General features: G+C 46.3%; 1 protein-coding gene across 1 annotated transcript in view; it reads left to right on the top strand.

The window, feature by feature from the left end:
* TRIM71 (tripartite motif containing 71) overlaps nucleotides 1–24,802 on the top strand; it is a 68,275-nt gene extending 43,473 nt beyond the window's left edge. Inside the window, exons 2-4 of the mRNA XM_045089073.1 lie at nucleotides 4,689–4,856; nucleotides 18,226–18,360; nucleotides 21,927–24,802. Of these exons, the coding sequence (XP_044945008.1) occupies nucleotides 4,689–4,856; nucleotides 18,226–18,360; nucleotides 21,927–23,378 (1,755 nt within the window). The 3' untranslated portion in view covers nucleotides 23,379–24,802. The remainder of the gene's footprint in view (nucleotides 1–4,688; nucleotides 4,857–18,225; nucleotides 18,361–21,926) is intronic.
* Nucleotides 24,803–25,053: the final 251 nt, after the last annotated feature.

Below are 25,053 nucleotides of genomic sequence, written 5' to 3'. Positions count from 1 at the left end.
AGAGCATTCAGGGTGGCAGACACAGGTAAGACTTTTGGTTGTCACCCGCCATCCTCCACTTTGTTTCTATAGTGGAAAGCTTAGAAACCCTCCTGCGTGGCTAGTGACCTCCTTTTGTCCAGGCCTGGGTTTGTGGGAGGCCAAATGTCCTCGGTTGTTTGAAGGGACCTCAAACACGTTAAAGGTTTTCCATCAGGGCATCTTGATGACGAGGAGTCTCTCTGTCCTTTCAGTTGACATTCTTCAGTGATGTGGATAGTTCTATTTAAAACTGGAGGCTCATTCTTTCAGGATGCATGGTGTGCTCTCTCATATAGGAGTCCCCTGGGTATGTGTGTGTGTTCGTTCCTTGTTGGATCACAGGTAGTATAAAAAGTAGATTCCAGGAACGCATACACAGTCTTGTTCACTAACAGAGCACTTTATTTAAGCACTGGCTAAGGTCAACTTGCCAACTTGGTATTTTTATTTATTTTTTCTTTACCCTCCCTCTTTCCTCTCCTGCTGGGCCCACATTCCTAGGTCTTTGTCTGTGCCTGGTATTTTAGAAATTATGGGAGAGGAAGGCAGAGGGTGGGGCGTTCTGGGAGCTGGGGGCAGGGAAGAGGGTGGTCACTTGCAAGGTCAGAGGTCAAGCCTGCTCCATTCAGCTGGGGCAGCCAGATTGTCGCCAGGCAAGGGGGGAGGGGCGTTGGAGGGGGCGGGTCTTGCATCTGCCCGGGAAGCCCCAAACAGGCAGGTCCAGGCGCTGGAATTCCTGCTGCCAGAGGAGCACTCCTACCCCCCCCTTTCCGGAGCCACAGTTCATGGCCTCTGCCACGTTTCTAGCCCTTTGGAGGACATGGGTTCCAGTTTATTCTTTTAAAACAATCTTCCAGCTATTACAGAGAGAATTGCACCTATGTGTACCCTTACCTATGGCCCCTGTTTTCACAAGCTCCAAAACTGTTGGTTTCTGTCCTTAGAAATTTCAGGTAGAGGAGATAGGGAGCTTCCAAATGGAAATGAAATCTTCCCAGAGTTTTATGCCCAAGTTTAGCTAGATGGTTTATAAAAATTGACCATATTTTCAGTTTCTGGACACTGGTTGTTTTTAAGATTTTATTTATTTATTTGACAGAGAGAGAGATCACAAGAAGGCAAAGAGGCAGGCAGAGAGAGAGGAGGAAGCAGGCTCGCCGCTGAGCAGAGCCCAATGCGGGGCTCGATCCCAGGACCCCGAGATCATGACCCGAGCCGAAGGCAGAGGCTTTAACCCACTGAGCCACCCAGGCGCCCTGTTTTGTTTTTTTAAGATTTTATTTATTTGACAGAGATCACAGGTAGGCAGAGAGAGAGGCGGAAGCAGGCTCCCCGCTGAACAGAGCGCCCGATATGGGGCTCTATCCCAGGACCTTGGGATCATGACCCAAGCCAAAAGCAGAGGTTTTAACCTCCTGAGCCACCCAGGCGCCCCTCTTTTAAAGCCAATAGTTTATTTATTTATTTATTTAAAAAGATTTTATTTATTTATTTGACAGAGAGATCACAAGCAGGCAGAGAGTCAGGCAGAGAGAAAGGGGGAAGCAGGCTCCCCGCTGAGCAGAGAGCCTGATATGGGGCTCAGTCCCAGGATCCCGAGATCATGACCCAAGCCAAAGGCAGCGGCCTAATCCACTGAACTACCCAGGCGCTCCCTAAAAGTCAATAGTTTATTAATTATAAACACCACTGGTGCTATGCTGTTTACTCACCCATAGCTTTTTACTGTTAACCAGTGTGGTGTCCCTACAGTCCTCCTGGAACTGCAGAGCACTGGCACCTCCAAAATCCCAGTGTGCTCTAGGCATTTAGAGTTGCATCAGTCCTGTGAAATGATGCCAGGCAAGACTGCATCCAGAGACCCCACTGCCCACTTGAGAGGTATCTATCTCGAGGGGCCCAGTGCCATGGGCTTGGGGCACCCTGCTGCCACACATTCTGACCAGGATTTCTTTTCTGGCTACTTCCTCTGCAGAATACTTTAAAACCTACCATTTGTAGGTTACCACCTACGCACGTCATCATCCAGGCTCTGGACTGTAAAAACCTAAAACCCAGAAAAATCTCCTTGGTTCCTCGCAGTCACATAGCTGGTGCCTGGCTTCCTTCTTGGCCCAGAATTATTTCAGAGACTTTTGGTTTGTGGTGTTGAGTTCCTGGGATTTCAGGGATGGAGGTGGTCTCCTGAGGCACCTGGCCAGACCTCTGTGTCTCACATACAAGACAAGCCCAGTCCCATGACTGCATAGATTTCCCCATGGGCAGATGGTGCCAGGCTCGGGCTGAGAGCCTCAGGCCCTTCGCCACTCACTGTACACTTGAGAGCTGTTACGCTTGCACAGATGAAAGAAAGCAAGAGGACTCCACTCATTCCACACAGAGACAAGAGGAGATGGCTTAGCTGTTTGGCAGGGGCAGAGGACAGAAGGTTTGGAGACATGTTCCATTCTGATTTAAAAGAAACCTGCCCATGGGAGGTTTTCGCACCTCCCCAGAGCTTTGAGATTGATGCCTTTGTGCCCTGACAAATGGAGGGAGCAAAGGGAAGGCATGGGGCTGAGTGTCGAAACAGGAGCACCACATTGTAAAGGGAGTGTCCAGGAATACGTTCAGGTTTATCCAGATCAGCATGTTTTGATTAGTATTTAAGGTTAGCTTGAGAATTTTAGCTTTTTCAGATTAGAAAGATTAGATGAACATTAAATGGTGAACCTGTTCTTAAAAAAAGCAATTGGTCTTGGGGTGCCTGGGTGACTTAGTGGGTTAAGCGTCTTTAGCTTATGTCATGGGATTGAGCCCTGTGTCAGGTTCCACGCTGAGTGCTTGAGATCCTCTCTCTGTGTCCCCAAACATGATTGGTCTTGAAGGCAAATTACTGTCACCAGCTTTCAGTCTCCCGAGGCTGCTAGGGAAGTACTGGACTAGACAAGGGGTCCTACTCCTGTCACAAACCTGATCCTATTTCCCTCTTAAAATGTGGAGCCCAGAAAACCCGTCATATCAGAACCATTTCCTAGAAATAGGAACATAATATCCCAAATCTTTTCCCTATTTCTGAATCCACAATTTTCTAGAGAAGCAAGCATAACCCATGCGAAATCCCTCACCTCCCTTTTAACTCTGAATCCTGAGTGGACTGAGCTCATCTCCTAGTGGACATATTCTGTGCCAACGTGTTGGTTAGTTAATAAGATAACCTGAAAGGGGGGGGGCGCCTAGGTCATTGTCTGCTTGGTCATGATCTCACCCCATCAGAGCTCTGCACTCAGTGGGGGGTCTGCTTGAGATTTCCCCCACCCTCCCACCATAGCACGTGCTCTCAAATAACCTGAAGAGAAGAGAAGCAGCATTCTCACTCCTGGCCAGGCACCTTTCTGTGTGGGTCTTTCTGATGGGAACATTGCAGCTGTCCCTCCCCACTCCGAGTCCTGTAACACTGTGCTGCTTCTGGGCCAGGGTGAGCACCTGTTCTGTCCCACAGAACCACCTTGCCACAAGTCTCATACCCTGGACTCCAGGATACCTAATAAGAAGCTTAGTGCTCTTAAGAGTGGGTGTCCGGTTTGTCTTGGAACCAGCTCTTCAGAAGGCTCGCATAGGCTTCCCTGTTCTGCCCCTGCTTGCTGTGTGGCCCTGTGACGTCATGACCCCTTGTCTTCATCTGGGGATTAAGCGTATTGTGTATGGGAAGGCAGCCCCTCGGACACCACTTTCCTGCCTGTTGCATGTTGGCTGGCTTTCCCTCACCCCCAGGTGTACCAGTGGCAAATTTAAGCACTGTTCTTTGAAAGCAATCCTGTAAACATTCAGAGAGTGGTGCTGAGTGCTCCACTCTGTGGAGGGATACAGCTAGACTGGCCCAGTTTCTGCGCCAAGGAGCTTTTGCTTTTGAGAGCTCTCATTTATCAGCAGGTGGACGTCTCGAGCCAAACCTTCTCCCCTCCCTGCATGCTGGGCCCCAGGGAAATACAGAACATTGCATAAAGCAGTTCTGTCAGCACGGGCTGCCTGGCAGGGTCGGCTCCTTGGAACAACTTGGCAGGAAGAAGAAAGACAAGAAGCTGGCTGACCTTACCACTATCTGCCTTCGCTCCAGACGCTGAAGCCTGTGGCTTGCTTGAGTGTCTGGGAGAACCGAGCTTTGCACTTTGCGCTAGTCTCCTTGATGGGGAGAGTAGCAGCAAGCTGTGGTGTAAGTGTGGTTAATTCTGGCTCCCGGCCGTGTTTCTTGCCAACCCAGAGGCTGGGGTGGCAAGACAGATTTTTCTGGAAGGTTTTTCATTTGGGCCCCCAGTCTCAGACCAAGGAAACACAATCTTAGAGCTTTCCTGGAGAATTAATCTGAGATACTGGGAAAATTTCTTAGGCAGGAGGATTGTTTTATTTCATCTTTGCCTTTGGAGTGTCTCAGTTACACTTCTAATTGAAACTGGAGTGGACAGACGGCATTGGCTGTTTTTTTCCTTGATTTTGGCCCAAAGGAGGTGGGAAGGGAGGGCAAGCTGTGCTCACATTGATTGCACTGCTCCCTCTTCCTATAGGGGTATGTGCTTGTGAATTTGGGAATGAGTTGGCTGAGGGTCTGGAATCCACAGAGCACCCAGGGTCTGCCCCTTCCTGCTAGTCCCGAATCTCTCCTTAATGGCTGTATGCCCTCTGGTCTGCAGGTGCTGCATCTGTACTGTGACACCTGTTCGGTGCCCATCTGTCGTGAGTGTACGTTGGGCCGGCATGGGGGCCACAGCTTCATCTACCTCCAGGAGGCGCTGCAGGACTCACGGGCACTTACCATCCAGCTGCTGGCCGACGCGCAGCAGGGCCGCCAGGCAATCCAGGTCAGTTCTTCCCCACCCTTCACCGGTTTCCCTTGTTCTTTCTTGCACAGAAAACCTTTCCTGCTCCCTTTTAGATGGCATTTGTAGATTATTGGGCAGGCTCCAGTGTGTGGGGGCCATGGAACAATGACCCAAATGAATTCATGGGACACCCCCGCAGAGTAATCCCTTGGGGAGGTGGAGAGTTGGGGAAAATGGGAGGGGTGTGGCCAAAGGGTTTGTGCCAGATGCTTGGCTGGGCCCCCACCACGTCATCTGCCTGTTTTTCATCCAGCCCTTTGCCCAGATACCAAGTGGGCATTGTGGAAAGACTGGGTCCTTAGTGCTTTCCAGACAGGGGACCTCTGCTGTTCAGATGGATTTATTTATCGGTGAAAATTCAGGGAGCAGCAAAAGTTTATCTCCAACTCTTCCCTAAGTAATGAAGTCCCATCTGGTAACTGAGACCTTTGCTTCTGTTGAGTCCTTGTGCCTTTGGGGTCAGGAAGGGACACGTGTAACTTTGGGGCATAGAGTAGCTCTTTTACAGTCAAGTGGTGGCATGCCTGAAATGATTTAAAATCCTCTCTTGGTCCAGGTGACAAGGTTTTAAGAAGGGAAAAAAGTCATGAGATGTTTTCCTTATCTGGTAGGATAAAGGTTGAAAATCAGGAAACATTGCTAATTGTTGAGCAAAAATTGAATGGAAAACTGTTAATTACATTCTTAGAGTATTTGAATAAGTGAATGGTTTAAAAAATAAGATCCCCCTTTTTTGAGAAATGGTGAAAAATTGATCACATGCTCTAAAGAAGGAGCAGAAGGATGGTGTAGATTTTATTAAGTTTCTCAACAGTTACCATATTCTTTTTTTTTTTTTTTTTTAAGATTTTATTTATTTATTTGACAGAGAGAAATCACAAGTAGACGGAGAGGCAGGCAGAGAGAGAGAGGGAAACAGACTCCCTGCTGAGCAGAGAGCCCGATGCGGGACTCGATCCCAGGACCCTGAGATCATGACCTGAGCCGAAGGTAGAGGCTTAACCCACTGAGCCACCCAGGCCACCCCAGTTACCATATTCTTTTAAAAAGATTATATTTAATCATTTTAAAAAATTTATTTATTTATTTATTTGACAGAAGAGATCACACGTAGGCTTAGAGGTAGGCGGGGGGTTGGGTGGGTGGGTGGGAAGCAGGCTCCCTGCTGAGTGGAGAGCCTGAGGCAGGACTTGATCTCAGGACCCTGAGATCATGACTTGAGCTGGAGGCAGAGGCTTAACCCACTGAGCCACCCAGGTGCCCCCAGTTACCATATTCTACACATGATACTGAGGTAGTCTTTCTGAATAGTCAGATTGTCTGATATTCAACTCTTGTCAACTCTCATATTTGAGAGTCTGTATTTCTGCAGTGGCTAATTCTGGCATATTCTTAAGCCAAAGTGGCCTGTTTTCTTTTTCATGCCTTCATAGTGGCTCTTGGTTGCTTATAAATTCTTGTTTTCAGCATCCCCACTAGTGCAGTTTTATTTCTGTCCTATTTCAGTGAATTTGTCCCCGTGGATGAAGTGGCTTGTGGCTTCCCTTTTTATCCCACCGCCATCAGGCCCTGGTCAAGTTGCCTTACGGTGCTGGTGTCTCTTGGGCTCTGGCTGCTGTCAGCATCACCTGGGGGAGCATAAAGACCTGCTGTGTCTGGGTCTTTCCCCCCAGATTGTGGTACTAGTCCCTTTCTCTCCTTGGAGATCGAGCACACTCAGGTCCTTGAGCCATGTCTGAGAGAATTGCTGATGCTCTCTGCTTCCTGGGATCTGCCCCTCTGGAGAATAAAGTGAGTGTCATAATTTGCTAGAACCTTAAAGAGATCTGTGGTTAAAATGATGGACTCTCAGGGAGGTGGAAATTTGAACTTTTTGTGGAAAGAAGAGAGAAGCTGATGTGCAGAAGATTTTGTCTGCAGTACTTAACTTCCTACAGCAAAGTCAGTGTTAGCGGAGAGTCTGCTGTGTGAGTAGTTAAAACACCCAGGGGGCGCCTGGGTGGCTCAGTCGGTTAAGCATCTGCCTTTGGTTCAGTTCAGGATCTTGGGGTCCTGGGATCGAGCCCCTATTCAGGCTTTCTGTTCAGCGGGAAGTTTACTTCTCCTTCTCCCTCTCTGATCTCTAACTCCCTCTCTGTCAAGTAATAAGTCAAATCTTTTAAAGAAAGAAAGAATGAACGAACAAACAACCACGGATGAAATTCAAATGTGAGTTGGTACTACGGTGCCTGATGGGCATTTTGAGTGGAGGAGCCAAGTGGCAGGTGGATATTGGGTGTTTAGTAATCTGCATGGCCACATCCAGGCACACGCGCTAAACATCAACTGCATGAATTGTGAATTGACTTCTTGAATGTCCTTGCATAACTAAGAGTGTGTGGGGAGAGAGAAGGGTATGCTTTTGTGGCTTTTGGTTATAATTCTTCAGAACCTACACTCAGTCAGTGATCTAAATGTTGGGGTAGGATTGGCTACCCATTTCTGTCTGAATGTTCTTACAAGGTTCTCAATACATTGTCCCTTCCTGAGACTATTTGGGAGCCCTCTAATGAAAGTAGAGTGGTTCCTACATGTTAAGGAGGAGTCCCCTGGGTGTTGGTAGAAAAAACATGGCCCCTCTTTCCCTCTGAGTTTATTCTCTAATGCCAGCACATGCCTTTGGGAGAAGGGAAGTTGAGGTAAAGCTTGAGAACAAGTTAGTTTTGTTCCAGAAATCACTGCCTGAAGATCCAGTTTGTTTCGTGTGAGCCGTAGGAAAAGCAGCTACTGTCTAGCCCAGGTCATGCTTTTGTTTATTTATATAAAGAGATAATGAGACTTGTGTGTCAATCTACGGGTGTTTTTCCTCTTGTTGGTCACTAAGCAATGGAAAGGATGATGATACTGAGATTTTGAGGGGTTCCCCTCGGGGTAAAGAAGTGACCTTGAAATGCCAGGAAAGGACACTGCTTGGGGTGGGTACGAAGTGCTTTGGGCACTTGATTTCTCTTCTTTTCTGTGTCTCCCCGCCCCCCTGCCTTAAGATTTTATTTATTTATTTGTCAGAGAGGGAAGAGAGAGCCCACAGGTGGAGGAGGTGGGGCAGTAGGCAGAGGGAGATGCAGACTCCCCACTGAGCAAGGAGCCTGACCTAGGGCTCAGTTACCAGGACTGTGTGATCATGCCAAAGGCAGATGCTTAACCAACTGAGCGATCCAGACATTCCCAGACACTTGATTTCTTCTTGCAGTTGGCCGAAATAAATATTAATGAAGTAAATAGCCCAATCACATAATTTTTATGTTGCCACATAATAGCTTTTATATTAAAGAATGCAGAAGATGTTATGAAGACTGATTTCTGTTTTTAATACGAATACTGGAGAAGGAAGGAACAACATAGTCAATTAGAACAAAATTTGGGGGGAGCAGTAAGTTACGTTAACATACACATAAAATTGGTGCCATGCCACCCCATCCCCTTTTTAAAATCACTTAATCTATTTAAGCCAAAATACAGAATGATCATAGGGTAAGAAAAGAGTTTTGATTTTTTTTTTTTTTTTTTACAAGGAACTTTTTTTTTTTTTTTTTAAAGATTTTATTTATTTATGTGACAGAGATACAAGTTGGGGGGAGGGAGCAGGCTCACCGGTGAGCAGAGTCCGATTTGGGACCCTGGATCCTGACCTGAGCCTAAGGCAGAGGCTTTAACCCGTTTGAGCCACCCAGGCACCCCTACAGGGAAGTTTTTAAATCACAAGTTTGATTTGGAAGTCATTGGTCTTTTAAACTGTTCATTTATTCTTCGTAGTACTACTAAATAAGTCATTTGGGAGCTTTTAAATATTGCTTGTTTGTACTGGCAAATTGACAGATCCAAGAAATAGAGTATATATTCTGTAAATAGGCTTTATGTTTTGTTAATAAGTTAAGAAGACATTAATCTAAGGTGATAAAGGCATAGATTTAATAGATTTAAATTATGATAACAAACACCAGAATAAAAACCTGAGATAAGGTATTCTTAGATGAAAAGGAACAGGACCAGTATTTAAAAAAAACAAAAACAAAAAACCAAAAAAACCCAAACTGAAGGTAGATATAGATTAAATACCTAAAGACACAAAAGCATTGTAAGATTAGAAGTGATACAGGAGGGGTGCCTGGGTGGCTCAGTGGGTTAAAGCCGCTGCCTTCAGCTTGGGTCATGATCCCAGGGTCCTGGGATCGAGCCCCGCATCAGGCTCTCTGCTCAGTGGGGAGCCTGCTTACCCCTCTCTCTGCCTGCCACTCTGCCTACTTGTGATCTCTGTCAAATAAATAAAATCTTCAAAAAAAAAAAAGTGATACAGGAAACATGTGAACTTGTGCATTTTTAAAAAATTTTAAAGTAATCTCTGCATTGCAGATACTGGGCTCAAACTCACAAGCCCGAGATCAAGAATCTCCTGCTTTTCTGACTGAGCTAGTCAGGAGCCCCAATAATTTGTGCATATTATTAAGTGGAGAATAACTGGGGTACCTGGATGGCTTTGTTTGTTAATAAACACTGGACTCTTCATCTCCGTGGTTTCTAACCCAGCATGGAGCCTGCTTTATAAAAAAAAAAACAAAAACAAAACTACTAGAAAATGGGGTAGAGAAATAGTTACTCTGAGAAGACCACAGTAGTTAAGTACACCTTTTAGGAAGGAAGGCATGAAAAGGTGAAGGAATGAAAGCAGTACAGGCATCTTCCAAAGGGACAGTCCAGTTACTTAATGCAGACACAACACAGGTATATTCACCTGAGCAATAGGCCAGTTAAAATGACACCAGAGCACTGTTTTGGATAAATAACAAAGTATGTACATCACACTTAATCTTTTTGGGTAGGAGAACATGTTTTGAACAATAGCCAGAGCTTTAAATATGGCAGGAACTTGCTTCTCTTACAGGAGTCTCCAAGACCATGTCCTTGATCCTAAAGGTGTGGTCGCACCAGTGTAAATGGTCACCAATAGGAGTTGGGGTTTTTTAGCCCCTTAAATTCATAAAATGTTTATGGTCACATTATAAAGCAGTGTTAACTATAATTAGCAGAACCTGAAGTTGCTTCAAGAAAAATTACTTAAAGCAAGTTGACCATGCATAAAAGATTATGGGAGGGAGTAGAAATAGGCCGAAATATAAATAGTGGTGTTTTACTGATTATGGTGAGACTGAAGCAAAATTTTTTCAGCTTTCTTTGGGAAAATGGATAGACCGTGAACTGCATATATTTAAGGCATACTAGCATACATTCATCATGTATTTAACACCTGAAAACCTCGCCACAGTCAAGGTTAGAAGACACATGTTCATCACTTTCTAACATTTTCTTAAAATTTTTTTTTTCATTTTAAGATTTTTATTTATTTATTTGACAGAGATACAGCAAGAGAGGGAACACAAGCAGGGCGGGTGGGAGAGGGAGATGCAGAATTCCCACTGAGCAGAGAGCCCAATGAGGGGCTCCATCCCAGAATCCTGGGATCATGACCTGAGCAGAAGGCAGATGCTTAATGGCTTAGCCACCCAGGTGCCCCACATTTTAAATTCTTATCATAATCCTCTGTCCTCTTTTTCCATGTCCCCAAGCCATCATTCATCTGCTTTCTGTCATAGTTTAGAATTTTGTTCCATTTTAATCAGGTAGGAGATGAATTTAGCTGTAAGTAACAGGCTTTCACTCTCCTCCCAAATATGTCAATGCTTAAATATGCACACATATGCTTAAATATGTAATGTTTTAATCTCTCCTATTTAAAAAACTTAGTCTGAAGACACTGCTAGTCCCTGGAGAATCCTTCATCTTCACCCCACCGTACTGATGTGTTGACACTCATCCCTTCGGCTACAAATGGCTGCTGGAACTCAAGATAACACATGTATATCCTGGACCACCAGGCTTTTATAGAGATTTCCCCTTGGCCAAAATGTTGCAGGGGAGTTTTGTTTTTCCTTCTGAGTTTTTGTTTAAATTCTAGTTGGTTAGGGCACCTGGGTGGCTCAGTCAGTTACCCAAGTGTCTGCCTTCACCTCAGGGAATCCCACATCGGGCACCCTGCTCAGCAGGAAGTTTGCTTCTCTCTCTCCCTTTGACCCAACCCCTGTTTGTGCTCTCACTCGCTCTCTCTCAAATGAATAAATAAAAAATAAATCCAGTTAGTTAACATACAAGATACTACTTAATATTAGTTTCCAGTTTAAAATTTAGTGATTACATAACGAGTGTGTCCTCCTTAATCCCCATCACCCTTCGCCCATCTTCTCAGCCACCTCCTCTCCACTATCCCTCAGTTTGTTCTCTATAGCTGGGAGTCTGTTTCTTGGTTTGCCTCTCTTTTGTGTCCCTCCCGCCGCATGTTCATCTGTTTTGTGCCTTAAATTTCATATATGAGTGAAAGATACTTGTCTTTCTCTGACTGGCTTATTTCACTTGGCATAATACACTTTAGCTCCGTCCACATCGTTGCAAGTGGCAAGATTACATTCTTTTTGATGGCAACGTAATATTCCTGTGTGTGTGAGGGGGTTATCATGTCACATTTTCTTTATTCATTCACCAGTTGATGGACATTTGGGCTTTTCCCATAGTTTGTCTATTGTTGATAAGGCTGCTATATACCTCAGGGTATGTGTATCCCTTCAGAGAGTGTTTTTCTATCCTTTAGGTAGATACCTACTAATACAATTGTCAGATCATAGGGTAGCTCTGTTTTTAACTTTTTGAGGAACCTCCATGCTGTTTTCCAGAGCCGCTGCCACAGTTTGTGTTCCCACCAACAGTGTGGGAGGGTTCCCCTTTCTTCGCATCTTGCCAACATCTGTTGTTTCCTGTATCGTTAATTTTAGTCACTTGCTAGGGAGTTTTTATCCAAGTTCACTATAGCCTTAAATAAGATAGACCCTTCTGTTAGTTTTCATCTGATATTAATCAAAATTTAATAGCCATGATAAGTCCTTTACTGGACATAAGTTGCTTTCATGGTCAAAAAAGGAAACATTAGCACTCTTCATGTTAAAAGTGATAGATAATAAACCATTTAGAACAAAAATTAGGACTAAGCTTGATGACTTAGCATATATTTTTTAAAATTTTATAAATATAAATGTAAGTTCATCTAGACTTTCTGGACTACCTTGGTTCCCCTAACTTCTGTTTTTTGTTCAGTCACTGTAATGGACCATGTAACCTGCAGGAACTCCTTGCTGTGATGGAAAGTTGACCATAAGGAATGCTGAGAATGCCTTCTATTTTATATGAATTTATATGAACTAGCCCAGAATATAGATAAGAAAAATCTTAAAATTGTTATAACAAATTACTGTTACAAATATGGAAGAACAAAATGTAATTGCTGTGCTCCAGATCCCAGATCTCATTAACCAGAGGCCTTCTGTTTTCATCAGTAAGAATTAACGGTCCCTGTTTACCAAGGGCACTGAACACATGCACTTTCTATAAATAATGCCTGAGGTTTGGGTGTCATTCTTTCTTTTTGCAGAGAGAAAACTTCTCTTGAAAGAGATTAAGTAACCCTCCAGAAATCACACTAACAATGAGTAGAGGACTTGCAGTTTGAACCCACAAATAACGATCAACTCTCATATGGGAGGTAGTTGTGCTCCCACCTACCCCCTTTCTCAGCATTTGTGCACAATGTGTACAGATGTGAGGAGAAATGGTTGAAGAGTTCTAATACACCATGACCTATTCATTATTTTGCCCCTGCTGTCTTTTTTTTTTTTTAAAGATTTTATTTATTTATTTGACAGAGAGAGGGAAGCAGGCTCCCTGCTGTGCAGAGAGTGCATAGCGGGACTCGATCCCAGGATCCTGAGATCATGACTTGAGCCGAAGGCAGCGGCTTAACCCACTGAGCCACCCAGGCACCCTCCCCTGCTGTCTTAAATAGGATCCTTGGTTGACGTAGATTGAAAGGATATGGACAGGTTCAGGTGACTGAGTAGGAGAATATGGGTGAATCAGGCTTCAGGTGTCTAGGAACTTGGACCTTGAAGCAAGCAGTCTGTTAGCTCTCCCTCTCTCCATGGTGACCTCATTCTTCCTATTGAACATGTTTGGTATGCATGGGCATCTCTTCAGTCTTGTACTGCTCCAGCGAGCCATCCTCAGGGAAAGAGTGAGTTTCTTTTCTTCCCTTTTGGGGTGGAGGGAGAGAGTTTGGAACCCCCATTTGTAAAATTTCAGGGAAGGGCCCTTGACTAGCTTGGCGTCCTTCATTCTTCCTTGGGTACCATGCCTGGATGGCACTGAAGCGTCCTCTGGACCAAATGAATTAAGCATGAACACATCCCAAAAGTAAAGGCCACTGACCAGACCAAATCTGCAGGCAGGTTGACATTCTTACTAACTTTACACCACCTTTAATGAGTATCTGTGACCTTTTATAATAGATCTGAACTTGGTACAACTTGAGACTTGTGTCTTTTCATTTTCTTTTACCAGCTTCTGTTTAGAAAAAACTTTCAGGAGTTCCATTCCCTTTCTTCAGCTAATCAGGGATGTTTATCCATTATTAAATTACAAGTGTCAGATGTACAGTTGACTCTGAACCACAGTTCCTAAGTTAACCACTGAGAAGATTCACTACTTGTCTATATTTAGCTTGAGTGGCTTAGTTCTAGGGAAAAAACACCCGGAAGTAAATTCTCCCAATTAATTCTACTTAGTTCTGTAAAAGAATTTACCCTGATGAGGGTCTAGAGTTGCCTACCACAAAGGAAGCATGAACGATGATTGTGGCATGCCTCATTGGTGTTGTAAGGGTGCCCACTCATTTTTGTACTGCTTTTTAAAACATTTTGTGACTTTCACTTTGAGTCTTCCTGGAAGTATAACATTTCAGCCGCTTTTGTAATTACAGCTTTTCATAAGGTACAGTGATCCTGTGGGGCAGGTATCTGTAATCACGATCAAGAATATAGTTGCTCTCCACATAAAGAGATCCTTGATTTTTCACTTAAGACACCGTAGATTGTAATACGCATTTATTTATAGTAATATAAATATTTTATAATATAAAATATTATTTTATATACACCTAACAAAGGGGAAAGCCCACTGACAGTTTTAAGATGAATCATAGTTTCAAAGGTATTAAATGTGATAAAATTACACTTCATAGAGTGAATGATAGTAGTTCCCATATCTGGTTTTGTGGTCTGAGTTCATGCATGATATTTGCATTCTGTCATCTTCTGCCTGTCAGGACACTTTTCTTTTCCTTTTTTTAAAGATTTTTTAAAAAAATTCATTTGACAGCGGGGAGAGAGAGAGAGAGAGATGATCAGACAAGCAGGGGGAATGGTAGAGGCATAGGGAGAGGCAGGCTAACCACTGAATAATGGGTTGCCAGATGTGGGGCTCCATCCCAGGACCCCAAGATCATGAACTGAGCTGAAGTCAGAAGCTTAACTGTCTGAACACCCCCCAAGCGCCCCTATCAGAACACTTTTAGTACCAGTCATCAGGCCTTGTCAGGTTCCCCTAGCAGACATCATGAATTGAATTCTGTGCTCTTGCCTATGAAACCCAGGCAGCTTCCCCCTCCTCTATACTAAGTAGCCTGCCCTTCAGCTGGAATGTACTGATTGGTCTGCCTACATTGAGACCCTCAGCTTTCAGCTGTTTGATTGGATCTTTTAACTTCTAAAAGGCAACCCCGCATCTACCCAAGGCCCAGGCTTATTGAGTATTTTTAATTTTCCCTCCTTAATTGCAAATTGTATATTTCTGTTTTTGAAATTTACTTAGCTCTTTTACCTGTCATTTCCCTACCCCACCTGCCCCTTGTTTCCTTCAAATGCCCTGTTTAGATAATGGGAACTAGTTTAGCAGGTCCTGGTCTGCATATCTTGGAATGCAGTGCTTGGCAAGACTGTGTATGATTTGGAAAAGAAAGCTCTATTTTTCATCTCTGTACATAGGGCTTTTATGACTCTTAACCCTAGGAATGATCCTATCCTTGCACACTTGATCCCTCAGATTACAGAAGGGGCTTTGTACAACCCTTCCAGCTGACTGAAAAATGGAAGAAACCGTTCTTGTCCTACAATTCCAGGCCCAAGGGCCTGCTGGGGACCTGGCAGGAAATACAAGGGAGCAAGCCTGGCTAGGATACATTAGAGGGAGAGGATAGTAGAAAGAGCATTTGCTATGTAAACCCACTTACTACACAGAGGGGGTGGTCCCTGGCAGTCTCCTGTCCATTCTTGCCCTGCGGGAAGGTAGGCCTATTACTCCATTTCTTCTGGTTTTTGTGGAGAATTAGTTCGATAAGTCCTATGGCATTGGTATAAATAGAAAGCACTTGGCCGCTTCTGTTTTCCATTGAGGAAGCTGAGAAATACATGGGCAAAGGCTTGATTGCCTCGGTGCTATTTTGACTCGGACACCAGCTAGTGCCCATGAATACCAACACGTCCGAAGACAGGGTGTACGGGTTATAGGTTCTTTCCCTCGTGACCGACCCTTTCACACTAGTGCCCTGTGGTGCTGGAGCCACAGCCCTTCAAACCACAAATCCGGACGTTGGGAAAAGGGACTTCCTTCTTCCATTTGACTTCTTGTTCTTATCAGCAGCAGTTTTTCACCAGAAGCAGAGAGGTTAGGTCTGGCGACTTCCAGAAGGAGCTGGGCATGGCCCCTGGTCCCTACCTGTAACCCTTGCTCTCCTGTCTTTGTTCTCCAGGCCCAGCGGTGGCCGCTGGCCACCAACTGCAGGCACAGTCCGTCTGCCATCCTGCGCATGCCCTTTGCCCTGGCAGTTCTCTGTTTCCCGCTCAGTCCTATTTTCTACGTTAAATCACCTCTGTTTAAATGTCTAGTGAGGTTTCCCATCTTCTAAATCAATCCCGACTGCCTGAGACTTTTGAAATCTGCCAAGTCTATTAAGAAACCTTGTACACATTCACTGATAGGTCAGTCTCATTTTTCTTCTCTTTCAGTCATTGGGATATTTCTTTCTGATTCAGTTTGTTGTCTGCTGTTTCCTAGGGCTACTATTACAGTATAAACTGGTGACTTAAATAGTAGGAATTTATTCTCATAGATAGAGTTCCAGGGTTAGAAGACCAAAGTCCGGGTGTCAGCTAGGCTGTGCTCTCGGAAGGCTATAGGGAAGAATCTTACCCTGCTCTTTCCAAGCTTCTGGTAGTTGCTAGCAATCTGTGGTTTTCCTTGGCTTGTTAACCGGCATCACTCCTAACTTCTGCATCTGTCTTCATGTGGTCTTCCTTCTGCCTGCCTGTCTCACTTGGCCTTCAGTGGATTTAGGACTCGCTCTAGTCTACGTATGACTTCCTCTTAACTAATCAGCCTGAATGTGGGGGAGACCATATTTAACCCAATATAGTTACCTACTCCTTTAATAAATATGGTTATGACTGTAGATGTTAGCAAGTGTAAATAGAGATTGTTCCTACTACAACCCAGTGGCTATGTACCTAGTCCCCATGTAGTTTGATATGTAATGACACTTGGGGCAGGATAGTAAAGGTGGAACAGAAACATGGGAAGGCGTCCTTCACTGCTAGTTCAGGAAGAGAAGGCATTCCAGGCCATGGATAGTCCATGAGCATTCCAGGTTGACCCAAGTGCCACCTCTGATCTTTAAGCCTCACAAGGATTGGGGCAGAGAATGCCTTGAGCAGTTAGCCCACGGCAGCCACGGGTGGTTTGGGTGCAGCTGCAATGTGGGTGTGACTTTGTGCCACTGGCGTGTCCTCTTGATTGAGAGATTAAGGGGGTGTCCCCAATTGTAAGTGACAATGAGTCACAACTGTTACATGGAAGCATGTTCGTACAAATAAGACTGCTCATGTATTGTTTGATTCCCTTTCTGTGAAATATCCAGAATAGACAGCAGTGTAGAGACCAAGCAGAATACGGTTGCCATGGGGGAGCGGAGGGGAGATGGAGAAAGACTGCCTAATGTGTATGGAAGCTTCCTTTCACTGATGGAAGTGTTTGGAGCTAGACGGTTGTGATGCTTATACAACTGTGGAATGTGCTAAATGTCAATAATGGTGCATTTTATGTTCTACCTATTTTATCAGAATTTAAAAGCAAAGTGGGTTAAGAAATGTAAGTAGGTCTAGGTACATGATCATACCTGTATGATGGGAGTTAGGTGGGATGAAGGAAAAGGATGCTTGTGGTCTTAACTGCGATGTTTCTCAGCTGAGCGCTGTTGGTAACCTCTATCGTTTTTACTCTCTGAGCTCCGTCCATGTGTTATCCTGTCTTCTCCTCCTGTTGGCCGAAGTTGCAGAAAGCAAGGCACTTTTCTGGGGCCTTCCAAGTAGTAGGACGTGGAACTAGGGTTTGGAACTGGGTAACCTGACTTCTAGGATGACCGTCCAGCCTGCTTTGCCCAAGATGGCCTCAGTTGTAGATGTGCTCCACAAGCTGAAAACTCTTGGTCCAGGGCATACTCAGGGTTGGTCACCTGTGAGCAGTTCCTGAACTCAGACCAGGCTCCGGACCTTCAGTGCTTCTCTAGGCCCCTCCTGATGTGGAACAAACACCCTAAGACCTGTTGCATCATCAGCAGTTTGGAATCCCTGATTTAATACCTCAGTGTATCAAAGAAATCCTTGTGGCTTTTCAAAACATCATATAATATTAATGAAAACATTGGGCCTTCTGTCTTGATTAATTTTTTATGAGCAGTAATACCTTTGATTAGACTGGCTGATTTACCTAGGGCTGGTGGGACAGAGTGGGATGTGTGGTGGTGCGGGGATGGTCTGGCAGGCTGACTGACTGATCAGAGGGCCTGGCATGCATGGTTTCCCTGGCAGATTGGACAGTATCCCCAGTGTCACTTGGGGTTGGAATGAGCTGTGATACTGATGACTTGATAGGAGCATGGTGGCTAACTCCTGGCCTGTGGCTATGACGCACCTTGACCTGAGTGCTGTTCCCACCTGCGGGTTTTCCCCCATGGCGAGGAAGGCCAGAACGTCTGTGGGAAGTGGTTTGGGTGGTAATACATTTCACATCCAATCTTTGTTCCCACTTTTCTGCTTGTACCCAACTGCACTGGGTTCACTGTGTCAGAGTAGCTCCTAATAGGGCCGAAGTTCACATGTCGGTGCCATTTCCCTCACAAGAAGCCCAGCGCTTGCCAGCAGCTCCTTCAGTTTCTGTCAGACAGATGCGGAGCTCTCCTTGCAGGCAGCTTTCTGTCCGGGGACCTGGATCAAATGGTCCTGGGCCTTAGGGAGTTAGCTCCTCGGGTTTGAGACAAGCAGACTCAGTGCTTTGCGTGAGGCGTGGAGGTCCTTCTGATGCCATGAACTTCTTGCTTTTCCAGTTGAGCATCGAGCAGGCCCAGACGGTGGCAGAGCAGGTGGAGATGAAGGCAAAGGTGGTCCAGTCGGAGGTCAAAGCTGTGACGGCAAGGCACAAGAAGGCCCTGGAGGAGCGGGAGTGCGAGCTGCTGTGGAAGGTAATGGGTGCTGCTGGCTGGCCAACAGTTTTTCTGTGCACTGCGTCAAAACCACAAGGATTTTCTGGTCAGATCCCAGATCCCAGCTCGAGGTTTAGAACAGTTGGAGGTTTTTCATGAAGTTTGTTGGCAGGAAGATGCAGGAGTCCCTGTAACATTGTGGGTGCCGTCCTAGTGCTTAAGCCATGAGAAGGTTTTCTAGGAGTAGTCAGGTGTCCCAAGAACCAGAAGGAGCCTCCTGTTTTATGCACACTCGAGGCAGAAGGAGGCGCAGATGAGGCTGTTGTGAAAGCAGGCTGCTGGGACATGTCCTTATTTTTGGTTTCCTGCCTGGTTGCACTTCCTGACCCCTTGTGAGAAACCAGTTTCCCACTAGGGAGGGCAGCAAGCGAATGCCTTCTTCTGTTGCAGCAGTAAGGTGCGGAGCAGGCTGATGTGCTGTTGCGATAAGTATCAGCTGGAAAGATGACTCTCTCCACCCAAGTCCTTAGGCCAGCATTTTCTTCTCTGGTCTTTACCTCCTGCCCCAGGAAGAGGGGAGACTATGCCTATGAGTGGACATGTACCTCCAGCCACTTCAACTCTGTAATGCCATTCTCTTAATGCATGAATAAGACCATACACATAGCTCATTAAAAAGGATGCACTTAGGTGTGTGCATGCTTGTTTTAATCATCTGAACTTTGTGAAGGTAGAGATGGGATCTCAGTGTCTAAAAGCTATCCTCACCAATCACCATGCCCTAAAATGTTCTGGAAGGCCGTGTTGGGTTTTGCATTGCATTTTCCAATTAGTTAGCGCATAACTAATTGCCCTCTGTCTCTGCTGACCTCTCAAAGAAGATGGCTTGGTCGCCTTTTAACGAGAAGAGAAGAATCCTTGGATAGAAAAACTTTTTAAGGGTGCCTGGGTGGCTCAGTGGGTTAAGCCTCTGCCTTCAGCTCAGGTCATGATCTCAGGGTCCTGGGATCGAGTCCCACATCAGGCTCTCTGCTCAGGAGGAAGCCTGCTTCCTCCTCTCTCTCTCTGCCTGCCTCTCTGCCTACTTGTGATCTCTTTCTGTCAGATTTTTTTTTAAAGTTTTTTTTAAAGTTTTTAAGATTTAATTCAGCACATACTTCATGCAGGCACCTTTGTGGGCCTGATGTGGTTTCCAGACGCTAACATGCCCCCACAGTCTGCCAGGCTAATGCCACCCACGAATGTTAATTATCACTGAGAGGGGCTCACTTTGTGCAACCTGAGAGCTCCCTGGTGAACTCTGCCACAGACTTGCTCTTCTGGATTTGCTGATGAAAAGGCCTTTGTGCAGAGGAGTTACCTTAGGTACCCTCCCTCTTCTGAGGCTGACTCCTGTCCTCTCCCTAAAGGCAATTCTCTTGCAAGAGGCAGGGAAAGCAAGTTTTGAGTCTTGGAGATGCAAATTGGGAAGAAGAGTCGATCTCTTTGTGTAATACACTTTGTTTCTATTTCATTTCTAAAGCTCAGATAACCTCCAAAATATGCATGCTCATTCTGGACATATCTCAGTCATTGTCTATACGTTTTATTACTATACCTACTGACTTTTCTGCCCCTCCCAGCAAAGCCTTCCTGCCTGTCTCTGCCCTCCTACGTCCTCATTACACATCTTTTTTTCTTGCATTCCCACTACTGAAGATACTTGAGTACCGGGGGACCCAGCTGTGGGTATCTAGATGAACTTCCTCATGCTTGTGGCTTAGAGATTTCCAGTGGACTTGGCTACCTTGTGGGATTAGTTGCAGCTGCCTAGTTGAGGAATCCAGACCAAAGCCCAGAGGTTTGGCCCAATGAAAAACCAGAGGACAAAGCTTCTCTTTGATCTTTCCCCACGTGGGGCCCTCTGCACATACGTGTCCTGTTTCCAGAGTGGACAGACGGAAAAGCATGAATGTGTTTAAAAATCACATCATTTCATACACACACACACACACACACACACACCCACCTGCCACCAAAATCTGACTGAAATCCGGGCCTCCCCAGTAGTAGAGTTGTATTGTGCAATAGCCTTTCTGTGGCATTCTGAGTAGTGGGGCTCTCAGCAGTCCTGGTTCGGTCTACGTAATGGCACAAATCAGCTGGGACACTCATTTATCCTCTTCACAGGGGAAATCACTTTGAATTAGAAGGCTTTTTTCTCCATTTAATGCAAAAGAATGGAGAAGTGGCTCTGTTTCATTGGTCACAAAATCCCAGCTTCCCAGATCGTGGGTTTGAGAACCTCAGAAGCAGGATTATTTTAGCAGGTCAGAATTCAGGTTTATAGATTACAGCAATTTAGTTTAGAGGGCTCCTCTGGAAATACCGCAGGCCAGTGGTTTCAAAGACTTACTGTCTCCAAATTCGGGGTGTGTGTGGCCTTTTAGGCTCCCTGTGAAGATAGAAGACCACAGTGGGGGGTGTGGCAGGGCAGGGAGGTATGGGCTGTGATCTTAAATTGGGTTCTCATCGGATCCCTTCACTTGCTTCGCACATGGTTCGTCTTTTCCATGCCTCCTTCCCTCCCTTTTTCCTCTTTCCCTCTCTCGGGGAGTAGAGAGTGGGGTGAGGCAGGGCGGTAGAGCAGAGGAGACGTCATTGAAGAGATTGGAGGCCCTGTGGCTACACTGAAAATTCCACCCTTGGGGAGTGCTGCCTGGCCTTGTGCTCTTAGTACCCTGGGAAGTCTGCTGGTGAGGGCAAGGACCACATTCTGTACTGGTCATTACGCACCTCCAGTGTCTAGCACAAAGCAGGTGCTCCGTAAACATTGGTTATATGACTGTTCTTAGCTTTTACATTTTATTTCTAAGTGACAGGAATAATAAAAGAACTCCCTGAATCCTTTCCCCCAGATACACCCAATTTACATTTTGCCCTATTGTCAACCTACTTTGATTCAAGTGGAGTAAATTGGCGTGGGGGAGACAGGATGCTTCTTTACCCACTAACACTTTTGTGTTTATTTCCTCTGAGCAAAGGCAAGCAGTTCCATCATCCCTGTTACTCAAAAGCAGGAAGTTCAGTTGACAGCATGCTGGGGTCTAGTCCCTTGGTTCCTCGTTGGTGTGCACCAGCATAGTCTTGAATGGCAGCTTCCCCCAGTTGAGGATCCTGTGCTGAAAGTTGCCGTCCTGTTTGTAGTCATCTTTCATAATTGGCATCGTTCCTCGGCCTCCCTTTGACCTTGGATCTCTGCCATTTTTTTTTTAAAGATTTTATTTATTTATTTGACAGAGATCACAAGGAGGCAGAGAGGCAGAGAGAGAGGAGGAAGCAGGCTCCCCGCTGAGCAGAGAGCCCGATGCGGGGCTCGATCCCAGGACCCTGGGATCATGACCTGAGCCGAAGGCAGAGGCTTTAACCCACTGAGCCACCCAGGTGCCCAATCTCTGCCATTTTTGAAGAGCACGGACCAGTGGTTTCTTGGGCCCTGCCCTCACCTCCTCCGGGTGGTTCTGAGGGCGAGTCTCTCATCTCCCTCATCACCCTTGTCGCCTGGTATGTTGTTGCTCTTGCTTGCCTCAAAGCCTCCCTCCTGTCTCCCTGCTCTCCCCCTCCAGGTGGAGAAGATCCGCCAGGTGAAAGCCAAGTCCCTGTACCTGCAGGTGGAGAAGCTGCGGCAGAGCCTCAACAAGCTGGAGAGCACCATCAGTGCCGTCCAGCAGGTGCTGGAGGAGGGCCGGGCGCTGGATGTCCTGCTGGCCCGGGACCGCATGCTGGCCCAGGTGCAGGAGCTGAAGACCGTGCGCAGCTTCCTGCAGCCCCAGGAAGACGACCGTGTCATGTTCACACCCCCTGACCAGGCCCTGTACCTTGCCATCAAGTCATTCGGCTTCGTCAGCAGTGGGGCCTTCGCACCACTCACCAAAGCCACGGGGGATGGCCTCAAGCGGGCCCTCCAGGGTAAGGTGGCCTCCTTCACAGTTATTGGCTACGACCATGATGGGGAGCCTCGCCTCTCTGGAGGCGACCTGATGTCAGCTGTGGTCTTGGGCCCTGATGGCAACCTATTTGGTGCCGAGGTGAGCGACCAGCAGAACGGGACCTATGTGGTGAGTTACCGGCCGCAGCTGGAGGGCGAGCACCTGGTGTCGGTCACCATGTGCAACCAGCACATCGAGAACAGCCCCTTCAAGGTGGTGGTCAAGTCGGGCCGCAGCTACGTGGGCATTGGGCTCCCGGGCCTGAGCTTTGGCAGCGAGGGCGACAGTGACGGCAAGCTCTGCCGCCCCTGGGGCGTGAGTGTGGACAAGGAGGGCTACATCGTCGTGGCCGACCGCAGCAACAACCGCATCCAGGTGTTCAAGCCATGTGGCACCTTCCACCACAAATTTGGCACCCTGGGCTCCCGACCTGGGCAGTTCGACCGGCCAGCTGGCGTGGCCTGCGATGCCTCCCGCAGGATTGTGGTGGCCGACAAGGACAATCATCGCATCCAGGTTTTCACGTTTGAGGGCCAGTTCCTGCTCAAGTTCGGCGAGAAGGGAACCAAAAATGGGCAGTTCAACTACCCTTGGGATGTGGCAGTGAATTCTGAGGGTAAGATCCTGGTTTCTGACACCCGCAACCACCGGATCCAGCTGTTCGGGCCAGATGGCGTCTTCCTGAATAAGTACGGCTTCGAGGGGGCTCTCTGGAAGCACTTTGACTCCCCCCGTGGCGTGGCCTTCAACCATGAGGGCCACTTGGTGGTCACCGACTTCAACAACCACCGGCTCCTGGTCATCCACCCTGATTGCCAGTCCGCGCGCTTCCTGGGCTCCGAGGGCACAGGTAATGGGCAGTTCCTGCGCCCACAGGGTGTGGCCGTGGACCAGGAGGGGCGCATCATCGTGGCCGACTCCAGGAACCACCGCGTGCAGATGTTCGAGTCCAATGGCAGCTTCCTGTGCAAGTTTGGCGCCCAGGGCAGTGGCTTTGGGCAGATGGACCGCCCGTCTGGCATCGCTGTCACCCCCGACGGGATGATTGTGGTGGTGGACTTTGGCAACAATCGGATCCTCATCTTCTGATCACGTTCACAAGGCTTCTGTGTTTGGGCTGTGCGTGCATCTCTCTTTCTCTCTGTCTGTCTCTCTCTCTCCTTTTGAATTTCAAAGAAGAAACAGTCTCAGGGAAATTTCTTTTTTTCTTTTGTTTAAAGAGAACAAGAAGAGTACAACATTGCTTAAGTCCTACCTCATCTTTATTTTTTTACAGATGAATGTACTTATCTTTTCTGCAGGGATTGAGCCTGTGACGTGATAATTTCTATCTACCTCATAAATCTTTACATTTCCTTCTCCAGCAGGCCCTCTGCCCTCCTCCCCACCCTCACTCAGCGGAGTTCACGTTCCCCTCTGACCCGTTGTGGGGCGTGATATGCACAAGCCTGGTGTTTCTGTGGCTGGGGGGGCACTGGGTGTGTGGTGGGGTGTACTCTATAGATTGAGCCAAGGAAACATGAAAGAACTACTAAGTAAAAAAAGAAAAAAAAAAGAAAAACTATAAAATGTGGAAAAATAAGGTTTAAAATGCTGAGTTGTAGAGTATTTGTGTTCTGGAGAATACTGTGTTATGGGATTAGATTGTGTTGTGGTCTTGATCTTTTTAAGAATCTTTTTTTGAAATTTTTTTTTTTAATGCTGCAACAGAGAACTTTTCTGTGTTCTCCTTTAATACCTCAGTGTGTTTATCACCCTGTTCAGCATCTTTTCTTATTCTTAGAAGACGTGGATGTGGATGTGGCTGTGGCTTGCAGGCCAAGAAAAGCAGACTGTTCTATTCCTGTTTTAGGCTATGTAATCTTTGCTTCTTTTTAAGGGATGGTGTGCGTGTGTGCGTGACTGAGCTGTCTACACCAACATAGTAAAGCTGAGGAGCGTACACCACCACCCAAAGAAACTTTTCTTTCACACTTGGGTTTCTAAAAAATAGATGTAGCTTAGGATTTTCGATTAAAAGTATTCTCAGAAGTTAAGTATTCTTAGCTTGTTATTGTTTATAAAGTTCAGTGGAAGGAAGAATCAGCCTCATTTTCAGAAAGAGGGTGTCTGACCTCCCGGCCTGTGGACTTGAGTGTGGGCGGATGTGCATGTGCCGAGGTGGTCCGTAGAGAGCATAAGAAAGCAGCAGGCTACCCACAACGTCTGCGGGAGGGTGGAGGTCAATCCCTTACCCTGGCTTGAATGTTGTTCTGTCGATAATGTTAGGTGTTTCTTTTTCTAAGAAGAGTAGGCCAAGGAATGAACTTTTCCTTTAAAAGCACAATTTTTTCCTGCTTTGGAAGTTCAGGGAAATAGAATGTTTGAAAGTCAAATGAATAGGAACAACCCATCCCTACACCCTCCGCTTGGGTCCGTCTTCCAGAGTGGTCTGCTCCCGGGCCATGCAGTAGGACTTCATGGTTAACGTGAATTTACTCCCCAGAGGCCTTTGAATGTAAAAGATTTGTAAACCAAATTGTCCCAACCCAAAATGTAGGATGTAATATCTTTGTTACACCTCTGTCTTGGTACCAAAGAATGAAAATCGAAGCCAGGCTCCCACTGCAGAACTGTGGGATGGCGTCCGTCACTTTACAGGGTTGGTTTGCAGTAAGCTGGACTTGGGTACAAAGGCTTGTGCTTCTGGGCATTATCTGTCTTTCAAGTGGAAGTAGGCAGAACTGATCTGCTTTCAAGAACCTATGTGGGTCCCTGCATTCCC

This window comes from Mustela putorius, unplaced genomic scaffold (assembly GCF_011764305.1).
Source record: "Mustela putorius furo isolate JIRA1106 unplaced genomic scaffold, ASM1176430v1.1 tig00003834_pilon_pilon_pilon, whole genome shotgun sequence".
NCBI lineage: Eukaryota > Metazoa > Chordata > Mammalia > Carnivora > Mustelidae > Mustela > Mustela putorius.
The sequence above is the reverse complement of the archived record's forward strand: the minus strand, read 5'-3'. Positions and strand labels throughout refer to the sequence as shown.